At 36.4% G+C, this 12,201-nt stretch overlaps 1 protein-coding gene across 1 annotated transcript; it reads left to right on the top strand.

Annotated features, from left to right (window-relative positions):
• Window positions 1-1,119: 1,119 nt before the first annotated feature.
• On the top strand, window positions 1,120-8,208 carry ITM2A (integral membrane protein 2A). The gene is made up of 6 exons (XM_003824419.4): window positions 1,120-1,495; window positions 5,038-5,169; window positions 5,452-5,649; window positions 5,897-6,007; window positions 7,119-7,269; window positions 7,421-8,208. The coding sequence occupies exons 1-6, from the start codon at window positions 1,385-1,387 to the stop codon at window positions 7,507-7,509; spliced, it is 792 nt and encodes a 263-aa protein (XP_003824467.1). The 5' UTR covers window positions 1,120-1,384; the 3' UTR covers window positions 7,510-8,208.
• Window positions 8,209-12,201: the final 3,993 nt, after the last annotated feature.

Below are 12,201 nucleotides of genomic sequence, written 5' to 3'. Positions count from 1 at the left end.
CGACTCAGCATATTTAAGTCCGTTTCTTAGGTAGATGAGTAGATGGTAAATTCTGTAGCAAAAGCTGTTTCTTTGTTTTGTTTTGTTTGATGCTGTTGTTTTGGTAAGTGCTACTGTCTTCACACAACAGACCTTTCTCCTGTCTTCTGCAGCGGGACTATTTATAAACTGTGTACCAGTGCTACCCCAGTCACCAACCTCCAAAGCCTGAATTGTACTTGGTAAGGTTCTCTATCAGTATCACTAACCTGGAAAAACTGACTGTGAAGAAACAGCTTGATTATACTGGCTGCACATGTAAATGTTCCAAGAATAATTTCTAACTCAACCCCTTTGAAGTTATTGTTTTTTCCTCCATTAGATCAGTATTAGCATCTGGCTAAATTTTGTATCCTCCACCTCCACCATCCTGAACACATAAGTACTTATACACACACACAAATACACACACACACGTTTTTTTTTTTTTCCCCTGCAGGTTTCACAGCTGGTGGCTGAACAGAAACAGTCTCTGGGTTGAGACTTTACACTGGTTTCCCTGACCTGGAAGAGTGAAAAATCTAGATTATTTCAGGAATTTATTGTAAGCTTTCCACCCTTCTCTGTCTCATCATGTCTTATCTACAAAATGGGGTGTTGGGGAGGCAGGAGCCCTATCTTTCTGATCTAGCATCGCCTTAGGTTGAGATATTAAAATTGCAAAACACAAGCAAGCAAATAAAAAAATAACAATTTGTTGAAAGAATCAACTGGGTAACTATAAACAGGATTCTAGGTGTTCTTTAAAAGGAAGATATTATTATCAAGGAACAGAACCTTTGTAGAATGGCGCTTTGGGGGCCTGGGTGGGTCCAGAACTAAGGAAGTTTGAGTTACTGCCAAGCTACAGTCCCAGGCCGTGCGGGGAGTCAGGTCCAAGTTTGAGAAAACAGTCAGAGTCAGGGGCTATTGTGGCCTGGACAGAGGCAGAAAGACACGACACAGCAGGCTTCCTTCCTGTCTTGCTCTTATCTGAAGTTGCAGAGAGTGGGTGGGAGTATGCCTGAGGTGCAGGTGAGGCACGTTTAGCCTGAGCCGGCCACGGACTCCACTTCCCCTCCTCTTCCCCCAGTGGCAAATCCGCGCCACCTCGCAAACCCCCAACTCAGGCACTTGGGCCCCTTTTGGGCCCCCTCTCGCTCCTCCCTTTAGGCACCTCCCTGGGCCCGCCCACGGTCTCCCCCCAGTTTGGGACTGCGTCATAAGTATCCCAGACCTCGGCTTGCACTAGTGTTAGACTGAAGATAAAGTAAGTGCTGTTTGGGCTAACAGGATCTCCTCTTGTAGTCTGCAGCCCAGGACGCTGATTCCAGCAGCGCCTTACCGCGCAGCCTGAAGATTCACTATGGTGAAGATCGCCTTCAATACCCCCACCGCCGTGCAAAAGGAGGAGGCGCGGCAAGATGTGGAGGCCCTCCTGAGCCGCACGGTCAGAACTCAGATACTGACCGGCAAGGTAGCTGTCCCAGGGCGGGATGGGGGAGGGGTGGGCGAAAGAAAGAAGGCTGGTAGCAGAGGAGAAAATGTAGCTTCCCTGGGAGGGCCCCTCTTGCTCCTCTTACGCTGTCTCTGGGGTTTACCCGGTCGCCTCGGTTCTGTCTCCTTGCGGCACCTTCTGCTTACCGCACCCTCTGTCACTCTGCATTCCCGCTTGTCGTGCCATGTTCTGTCTGTTCCAGCTCACACCAGCTGTCCTGGAGGGAGGTTAGAGAGAGTTTGAGGAGATGCCCTGGGACTCGTTGTCATTGTCTCTTGGGTAACGTGTAGGGACCTGGGGATCAAGGAGGGGCATGTCGCCCAGTCCCCACCTCCAGGGGCGCGCATAGTCTCCCCAGGGACAGAGGGGACACAAGGGTGTGAGCAAGACCGGGAGATTTAACATTCTTTCCTTTTGGTGTGGATGAAGTTCTAAGACTCTAAATCTTTCTACGATCTCTGAGTGTTCGTGGAGGTGGGGTGAGCAGCAAAGGGCACTTTTAACTCCAAGCAGTGTGGGTTGGGGCAAGTGGTCTGCTTGAGCGCGCGAGTATTTTCCGTTTCTCTCTGGTCATAGGTGGCTTTAAACATTAGATAAAGAAGCTGTCAAAATTGAGGTGGATCTTAATGCCAGTGTTGGGTGTTCACTGTGCCCTTTTACTGCAAGAGCCTTGTATATTTTTAGAGTGCTATTTCCTAAAGAAAACACTCTTCTCTTGTAAAAATAAATTTGAGGATACTTTTCAATTATTTTTAAATTTTTTTCTTGTTGAACAACATCCCCTTCCCTCTATTTAGAGATCTGAAGCAGGTCTAGTGTTGTAATTTAAACTACTAGCTTTGACAGGAACTGGGGAAGCTCTTCCCCAAAATGTTATCCATTATTTATTTAGTCCTATTTCTACTTCCTTTAAACACCTACTATGTTTTCAGGGTTCGTATGCTACTCCTCAGTATAATCTCAATTTTAAAGGGCAATAGTATTTTCTTTGTGTTCTATGAAATCTGGAAAGTGTTGGCGCTTGCAGATCTGTCCTAACTTGTCTTGTTCTCTATATAGTTTTAACTTCTGTGTTCAAAGTGGAGATATAAAAAGTCCTTTGAGTTAAATGAGAATCCATGTAGTAAAAGTTGATTGTACACACAATTTGAAATGTTAATGTGCTTATCCAGCTTTTTATTATGGAAACTTTCAATATTAAATCCTGCAATAAAACTAGCTTTTGTGTATTATACATTTTAGAGCTCAAAAGTAACACCCTCTTGCATTGTTGAGGTTTTGATTAAATGACAGAGGTCAAATATATAATTGTTCTCCTGCTTAGTTTGTAGGTTAAACATGGTCAGATTTTTTGGGAGGTCTAATTAGAGGCCAGTAGTTAAATATAGCCACACAGTAATCCTTTTTTTTTTTTCTTCACCGCCAAGCATTTCATGACTTGTAGATAGGTTCAGTTAATATGCAAGCAATACTTCTGCCAGGATTGTGGGTGCGATGAGGAATAAGCAAAACTGAGCATTTGCACTTTGATTATACTTTGCTGTTAGGTTTTGGAGAAAACTTAACAGGATCCTTACCTGGCCACTATAGGACACTGATAATAATACTTGACATATTGTGTTGTAATACATTGATCAGCTAGCTCATTAGAGGTTGAGCATGACAAATATGATGTCAGACATAGTGTACAATCACTTCGAAAGAGTTCCAAGAGAAATTAGCTATGGTAATTGATGGCTCACACCAACCTAAAGTCCAATAAATGTAAATGAAAACAAAAAATCCTTATTTCTAGGATGTAACATCTTATGAAATTGAAATTCTAATATTTAGGCCTTGCTTAATAAACTTCCCGAATTATTGAAAGAATAAATGAAATTACAGTGCAAACTGTTCTTCTCATGTCTCAGTAGCAAGAAAAAATAAATTTATTTCTCTTAGAATTTCAAATTAAGCTATTATGTGACTTATGAGCAAGTTACTTTATCTTTATGAAACTCATTTTAGTCATCTAAAATATAATTTTAAGTCTCCAGTTCTAGATTATTGTACAGTAATTCCAAATCAAAATTTATAGTTCTATCTTTGTAGTGCTAATCTTAGTTTAGGTTTTTTTTTTTAATAAAAATAATTAAAAGTTCCTGAAAATTACTGGGACACAGAAAAGCCTTCAAGGTTTATAGAGTACTAATTAGTGGAGGGTTTGAACTTAAATAAATTTAGTTAAGAAAATGGGAATCTCAAATTTCTTTGACCTTCAAAGAAAAATATTTTTGGAAAAATAAACATTTATCAAATGATTGTCCTTTCATCTTCTGCATTAACTTGAAATCTATGCATTTGTTTTCACCAAATGAATTTAAGGTTAGTTAGCTCTGATAAACATTGCAGTAGTTGTCCTGAAAAAGAGCTAATGACCTAAAAGACTAAAACAATTCGATTTATATACACGTTTGAATGATTTACTCTTTAATGATCAGGGCCTAGATTTGCTTACTTCATTTATTCAGTCCTTGAGTAACAATGCTGCTTAGGATGTATTGTGACATACAAAAATGGGATTAGAAAGATTGGAGTCCACTGACCTGGGAAGGGCACAATCAGTTGCTTGTTTGCTTTGGATCTTTCTTGTTTCAATCCCGAAGCAAAATATTGATTTAACAAAATATTACAGTCACTGTTACTACACAGACAACTTTTGTGTCTAGCTATCGCAAATGCTACACTTCAAAATCAAGTGTTTCACCCAGGACGTGGAAAATATTTCATTCATGCAACACACAGTTATAGAATATTGATCGATATTGAGAAACTTTTATTTCTCGATTAAATTAGGAACATTAAATTTATATCTCTCCCTTCAATATTTTAATTTCTAAAATATGGGGAAAATGGCATATACCTTATAGAACTCCTACCTTTAAAACCTAATTTTCAAAAATCAGCTTTTTGAAAAATCAGTTAATAAATTAATCAAAGGTTACTAACTCCCTTTTAAGTTGACAAACTGATTTGGAAAAAATAATGAAGAAACAGAACCATACCCCAGAAAGTTAGTGATTATATCAGTGTACTAGTTCAAAAAGTAATTACTTCTGTTTATTGAGTATAATTTCTAGAGATCGGCTCTACTGCATTGTGCCTATTGTTAATACTATATCATACATTTAAAAATGTGTTAAGAGTCAATGTCGTGTTAAGTGTTCTTAGCACAGTAAAAAAGAATATGACATTGCATAAATGGTAATTTTAATTTGATTCTTGATGCATGTATTTTGAAATAATTTCATATCGATATTTGGGTTTAGAAATGCCAAATGGAAGGTTAATATAATCAGAGACATTTTTTAACATCTATTAGATTCAGAAATTGTCTTGAAATAAATTCAGACTACAATTAAAATGAGTTAACATTTAAAAAAATATCTTGGGTTTCAAGGGAGGTAAATTGTACACAAAATCAACTATGTGTCTAAAAGTACAATCTGGTTTTGTTTTTGGTTTTGCTTTTTAATAAATAGGAGCTCCGAGTTGCCACCCAGGAAAAAGAGGGCTCCTCTGGGAGATGTATGCTTACTCTCTTAGGCCTTTCATTCATCTTGGCAGGACTTATTGTTGGTGGAGCCTGCATTTACAAGTACTTCATGCCCAAGGTAATAATAATAATTATAATTATTATACTTTGGATTACTACTTGCTAGACATTTAGTAGCAACTTAAAAAATTCTGTAGTGGTGACTAGAGAAAAGAAGATTTAGGGAAATTTTCAAGTTGCCTTTCAGTTCATAAAATTGATTTGTCTTCATTGTGATAACTGTAGTCAACAAGCCTCGGCTTAACACATAGTACAATGAATTGATATGAGTGTGAAAAGCCATTCAAATATCATGATAGTGAGTATTAGAAGGTTGTAATTTTCCCTTTTTGTCTTTTAGAGCACCATTTACCGTGGAGAGATGTGCTTTTTTGATTCTGAGGATCCTGCAAATTCCCTTCGTGGAGGAGAGCCTAACTTCCTGCCTGTGACTGAGGAGGCTGACATTCGTGAGGATGACAACATTGCAATCATTGATGTGCCTGTCCCCAGTTTCTCTGATAGTGACCCTGCAGCAATTATTCATGACTTTGAAAAGGTGGGCTTCTCATTCTTATAAATATTCCAGGATTTTTTTTTCTCTCTCTCTTTTTTACTTCATTGGCAGGTATTAAATTCATTCATGAATGCACATGTTTTTGAGGCAAAGTCATTTCATTCTTTTGTTGTTGAATACACATTAGTTGATTTTGAAAGGATGTAGCTGCTTGATCTAATGGTAGTTGGAAAATTTGCAATGTTAATGCCTTCTGTGTCTTACCTGACTTTTTTCCCCTACCTAACAGGGAATGACTGCTTACCTGGACTTGTTGCTGGGGAACTGCTATCTGATGCCCCTCAATACTTCTATTGTTATGCCTCCAAAAAATCTGGTAGAGCTCTTTGGCAAACTGGCGGTATGTATTTTGGAAGTCAAATTTTTACATAAGCATTTCCAAGTAATTTTACTTCCTTGTTTTTAAAAAAATAATGAGTTTGGCCAAAACATTTTATTTTATTGAAATAATTTTGAAATAAAAAACGTTGTGAACCTAAAACTGCTCTAAAAAATAAAGATTATTTTTTACAGTCATTATCTGGTGTAGGAAAGGATTTAAATAGTGTCCTTAAGAATTTGGGCAAATGACATGAACAGACATTTTCCAAAAGAAGACATACATGCGGGCCACAAACATGAACAAAAGCTGAGCATCACTGAACATTAGATAAATGCAAATCAAAACCACAACGAGATACCATCTCACACCAGTCAGAGTGGCTATTATTAAAAAGTCAAAAAATAACAGATGCTGGTGAGGTTGTGGAGAAAAAGGAATGCTTATACACCATTGGTGTTGGTGTAAATTAGTTCAGCCATTATGGAAGATGCTGTGGTGATTTCTCACACCTAAAGACAGAAATACTATTAGACCCAGCAATCGCATTACTGGGTGTATGCCCAAAGAAATATAAATCATTTTATTATAAAGACACATGCACAAGTATGTTCATTGCAGCAATATTTATAATAGCAAAGACATGGTATCAGCCTAAATGTCCATCAATGATAGAGTGGATAAAGAAAATGCGATACATACACACCATGGTATAGTATGCAGCCAAAAAAAAAAAAAAAAACCAATCACAAAAAAAAAAACAAGATCATGTCCTTTGCAGAGACATGGATAAAGCTGGAGGCCATTATCCTTACAAACTAACACAGCAACAGAAAACCAAATACCGTATATTCTCACTTACAAGTGAGAGCCAAATGCAAAGAACACATGGTCACATAGAGGGGAATAACACACACTGGGGCCTTTCAGAGGGTGGAAGATGGGAGAAGGGACAGGATCAGGAAAAATAACCAGTAGGTACTAGGCTTAATACCTGGGTGATTAAATAATCTCTACAACAAACCCCATGACACAACTTTACTTAAGTAACAAACCTGCACTTTTACTCCTGAACTTCAAAGTTAAAAAGGAAAAAGAATTTCTCATTTCAATCTTTGTTTTTGATTTTTAGAGTGGCAGATATCTGCCTCAAACTTATGTGGTTCGTGAAGACCTAGTTGCTGTGGAGGAAATTCGTGATGTTAGTAACCTTGGCATCTTTATTTACCAACTTTGCAATAACAGAAAGTCCTTCCGCCTTCGTCGCAGAGACCTCTTGCTGGGTAAGTAACTAATGTATTCCTTCCTTCACCCTGTGTTACACAGTGGAAGAAAGTGGAGGTAGAATACAGGAAAAAGTGGGGAACAAGTCTGGATATATTTTCATTTCCACAAAAATTTCAAAAGCCACTTTTTTTGCACATTTCCTTACAGGTTTCAACAAACGTGCCATTGATAAATGCTGGAAGATTAGACACTTCCCCAACGAATTTATTGTTGAGACCAAGATCTGTCAAGAGTAAGAGGCAACAGATAGAGTGTCCTTGGTAATAAGAAGTCAGAGATTTACAATATGACTTTAACATTAAGGTTTATGGGATACTCAAGATATTTACTCATGCATTTACTCTATTGCTTATGCTTTAAAAAAAGGAAAAAAAAACTACTAACCACTGCAAGCTCTTGTCAAATTTTAGTTTAATTGGCATTGCTTGTTTTTTGAAACTGAAATTACATGAGTTTCATTTTTTCTTTGAATTTATAGGGTTTAGATTTCTGAAAGCAGCATGAATATGTCACCTAACATCCTGACAATAAATTCCATCCGTTGTTTTTGTTTGTTTGTTTGTTTTTTCTTTTCCTTTAAGTAAGCTCTTTATTCATCTTATGGTGGAGCAATTTTAAAATTTGAAATATTTTAAATTGTTTTTGAACTTTTTGTGTAAAATATATCGATCTCAACATTGTTGGTTTCTTTTGTTTTTCATTTTGTACAACTTTCTTGAATTTAGAAATTACATCTTTGCAGTTCTGTTAGGTGCTCTGTAATTAACCTGACTTATATGTGAACAATTTTCATGAGACAGTCATTTTTAACTAATGCAGTGATTCTCACTACTATCTGTATTGTGGAATGCACAAAATTGTGTAGGTGCTGAATGCTGTAAGAAGTTTAGGTTGTATGAATTCTACAACCCTATAATAAATTTTTCTCTATACAACCACTGTTTCTTTCATTTCATCACTTGAGATATAGTCAATGTGAATAATTAATATTACTTATTTAGCTTTTGGTGTACCTGTAACAGATCTAAAATTATGAGCCCAACTTTGCCCCCATTCCCACCTACACATATTTATATGTTATAGTTTCATATTTCACTCCCTTTTGACAGTATATTAATTACTCTTTTATAAACATCCCATAATTGGCTTATCATGTAAATTCAACTATTTATTTAGAGGCTTCAGGCGCATAGCACTTTAAAATCTTTTGAAGTGTTTTCTTTCTCATCAAATTAAACAACTATACACAGCTATAATGGATCACTAAGGACTAACCTTGGATAAGATGTTGATAGCTTTTAAGAACTTCAAATGCTGTGATCATTACTCATGTATCTAAGAGTCTAAACTTCATACCAAGGGGACATGAGTACTATAAACTATTTCCCTTGTATTAGGTGAAAAATCGCTCCTGATATCCCTTATTACCTGCTGGGATACCAACTATTGGTCAATTTCAGTAGCCAAAACTACTTAGTCGAATCCATACCCTTAAATACTACCATTATTTTTTAATGAAATAAATTAAACATTTAACTTTAAGAACTTAGAAATAAAGCGATGGCACAAACAATAAAGCATACAGAAAGCAAAATGCAGTATTTAGAAAATAATAACAGTAATTGATAAATTCAAGAACTGGCTCTTTATAAAGAAGAATATGTAGAAAGAGTCTGATAAAATTTAACACCCATTGCTTGTCTTAAAATATGCATAGAAATTTAGGAAAAAGGAAATACACTATTTCCAAATTTATCTTAAATAACATCACAACTAATGGTACAACACAGGAAAGGATGTTGGCTATTGAAGCTATTCAGTGTTGTTCCAGACATTCTGGCCAATGCAATAATATGTAAAACAAATAAAAATATAACTTTTAAAGGAGGGTTAAAATTATGTTTATTACTAGATAGATTTTTACATATAAGATATTAGTGGAATAATCAAAACTTTAAAAATTAATGAGAAGATTCAGTATGATAGAAACAAAAGCCAATTACTTTCCTTTATACCACAAACAACCAATTAAAGGGAAATACCACCAGGTAAAAAATATTCTCACAATAGCAACAGGGACATCAAGTAGCACCAACAAGAAATTTATGGAATTATTATAAAGAAAGCCATGAAACTTAATTAAGAGATATAAAATAAAAGTTAAGTAAATAGAGAAGAGAGGAAGAACATTACAAATAGACAAATTCTTCCACAATTAAATTTCTTGTTTTAAGCAATTTCAATTAAAATCCCAAAATAATTGGTTTTGGAACTTGGCAAAATTATTTGAAGTTTCATCTGGAAGCATAAATAAGTTAGAATCACTAAAGAAAAAAATGAAAAAAGAGTAATTGGAGACAGGATGTCTTACATGAACAACTATTAAACCACAGCCAAATTCACAATAGTTTTAAAGGTAACTTTCACACAAGATAGAAAATTATGATGCCAAGAAAGAGATTCTAGTGTGTAAAAGAACAGTATCCTAACAGAAGCTCCATGCAACGAGATACATTGTATATCAAATTTTGCCCCCAAATCTGGCTAAATGAAAACAAACAAACAAACAAAAAAGTCCTAGTGGCCATAGTATAAAATAGCATAAGGGTAACAGCCCTCCAAATGCAGCATCTCCTAAATTTTTACGACTAATGAATATTTCTTAAAAGAGAAAAACCTTTAAAAATGCTAAAAGTATAACTGAATGATAACCTGATGCTGGCATCCATGAGTAATGGATATCTGACAGAGACTAGCTCTCTGATTGTTTTTCCAGAAACTCAGAGCCCCAAATCTGTCAAAAAACCAAACAACGCATATTCTCACTCATAGGTGGGAATTGAACAATGAGAACACATGGACACAGGAAGGGGAACATCACACTCTGGGGACTGCTGTGGGGTGGGGGGAGGGGGGAGGGATAGCTTTAGGAGATATACCTAATGCTAAATGACGAGTTAATGGGTGCAGCACACCAGCATGGCACATGTATACATATGTAACTAACCTGCACATTGTGCACATGTACCATAAAACTTAAAAGTATAATAATAATTTAAAAAAAAAAGAAAACTCAAAAAAAAAAAAAAGAAAAGTGGGCAGTCATATATCTCAGAATTGTGTGAAGCATAGTTTTAGGTATCATAACTTGTGCCACGTTTCTATTCTATCCATTCACTCACCCTCACATGATTATTCATTCGCTCATTTATTGTTTGTCAGGAATGGGAATGGATAGAGTTCTGAGCAAAACAGACATAGACCCTGCCCCTATTAAGCATATAGTCTCCTGGGGAGTAAAAGCCTTTTTCAAATAATTCAGCTACTTTATTATAAAGAAGAATTATAGAAGCCTATGAGAGTTTATAATGGCAGGGGTGAGAATCCTGGACTAATAATTAAGTCTCAACTTACTGTGAAATTTGAGCAGAAAGCTGAAGTATGAGTAGTATAAATCAGGTAAATTTCAGGCAGAAGTCATTGGAAGCTAAGTCCCTGAGGCAGGAAGGAATGTGGTTGTTGGAGAAAGTGAAATAAAAAGGGGCCTGAGCACATTGAGTAAAGAGAATTATATGAAAATAAGTTGGAAAATTAGGGAGAGTCCAGATCATGTAGGACACTGTAGGCTACGTAAAAACACACAAACAAAAACCTTTTGTCTTTGTACTTAAAGTAATAAGAGACATTTGAAGGGTTTTAAGTAGGGTCATGAATGGGAGCCGATTGGTATTTTTAAAAGATTACTTTGACTGCAATGAGAAAAAATATATTACAGGGAGACAAAAGGGAAAACAGTAAGACCAATTAGGCCATTCCAGTAGTCTAAGCAAAAAATGATAATGGATTGGACAAGGAAAGTCTCAATGATAAAATAAAGAAGTAGAGGAAATAAAGATATATTTTTGGCATAAAAGTGATGGAAAATAATTATAAATTGCATATTTAAGAAGAAGTATATCAAGGAGTTTTGTCATTGATGAGTCCCAGGTGTCTGGCTTACATCCTTGGATGAAAAATAATATGACTTGCTCCTGCAGATCTCAAAATTTACTTGGGTTAAATAGTGGGAAATTGATGTTTGATGTGCCATTCAGAGTTTCAGCAGTAAACAGATGTCACCCTCAAACAGAACAATGAAGAGAGGTTAATAAAGTGACAAAGTATAAAGTGTAAAATGAGTTAATAAATAATAAGTCTCAATGAAGCTCACTAGGTTTAACAACACTGGTGAGGCCTCATGACCTCTACCCTTGAAGAGGCAAGGGGGAAAACTAGCTATAGGTGAAGACTTTCCCTGACAGGAGCTGCAGTCTTTGGTAGAGGGACACAACCACTTTGTCCTTTAATCTCCTGTTGGTGTCTCCCATTGACCAAACTCAACTAGAAGCCGGAAGAATAGGAGTGCCTTGATGCAATCCACAAAGGACAGCCCCCTTGATACAAGCAGAAAAGATGAATGAAGAGTGGCTCCGGAGAACCTGACTGAGAGTATCCAGCATAGCCCACTTTACTTTTCTCCACAGCATCCACTCTTTTTGTTTATCCAAATAAAGTATTCATGTCCCCAGCATAGAGAACACATAAATTCTCATTAGCTACCATCCAATTTCAAGATATTGTCAATTCTACATTTCTACCTAAAACTAAAATGTTAGCCACCACCATTACTCTTTATATAAGGCAATTTGAGTGGGAAGAGGGAAAAAGAAGTCAAGTAAAGCATGGCTGCTTCAGTTCTTGATTTCTAGCTGTTAAGGGGTCAGAAGTTGGTCATCATAATCTTCTTCTTACACAACCCGTTCCTTATCTTCCTATGCCATATGCAGCATCTTGGCTGGATGGGTTTTGTTTTACCTAGTGGAATAATTCAGATATTTTTCACTGCAGGGTTTGAGTTGTTGGCAATCTTGTATTTGTAGCAGTTTTTC

This window comes from Pan paniscus, chromosome X (genome assembly GCF_029289425.2).
Source record: "Pan paniscus chromosome X, NHGRI_mPanPan1-v2.0_pri, whole genome shotgun sequence".
NCBI lineage: Eukaryota > Metazoa > Chordata > Mammalia > Primates > Hominidae > Pan > Pan paniscus.
This window is presented reverse-complemented; position numbering and strand designations above follow the sequence as displayed.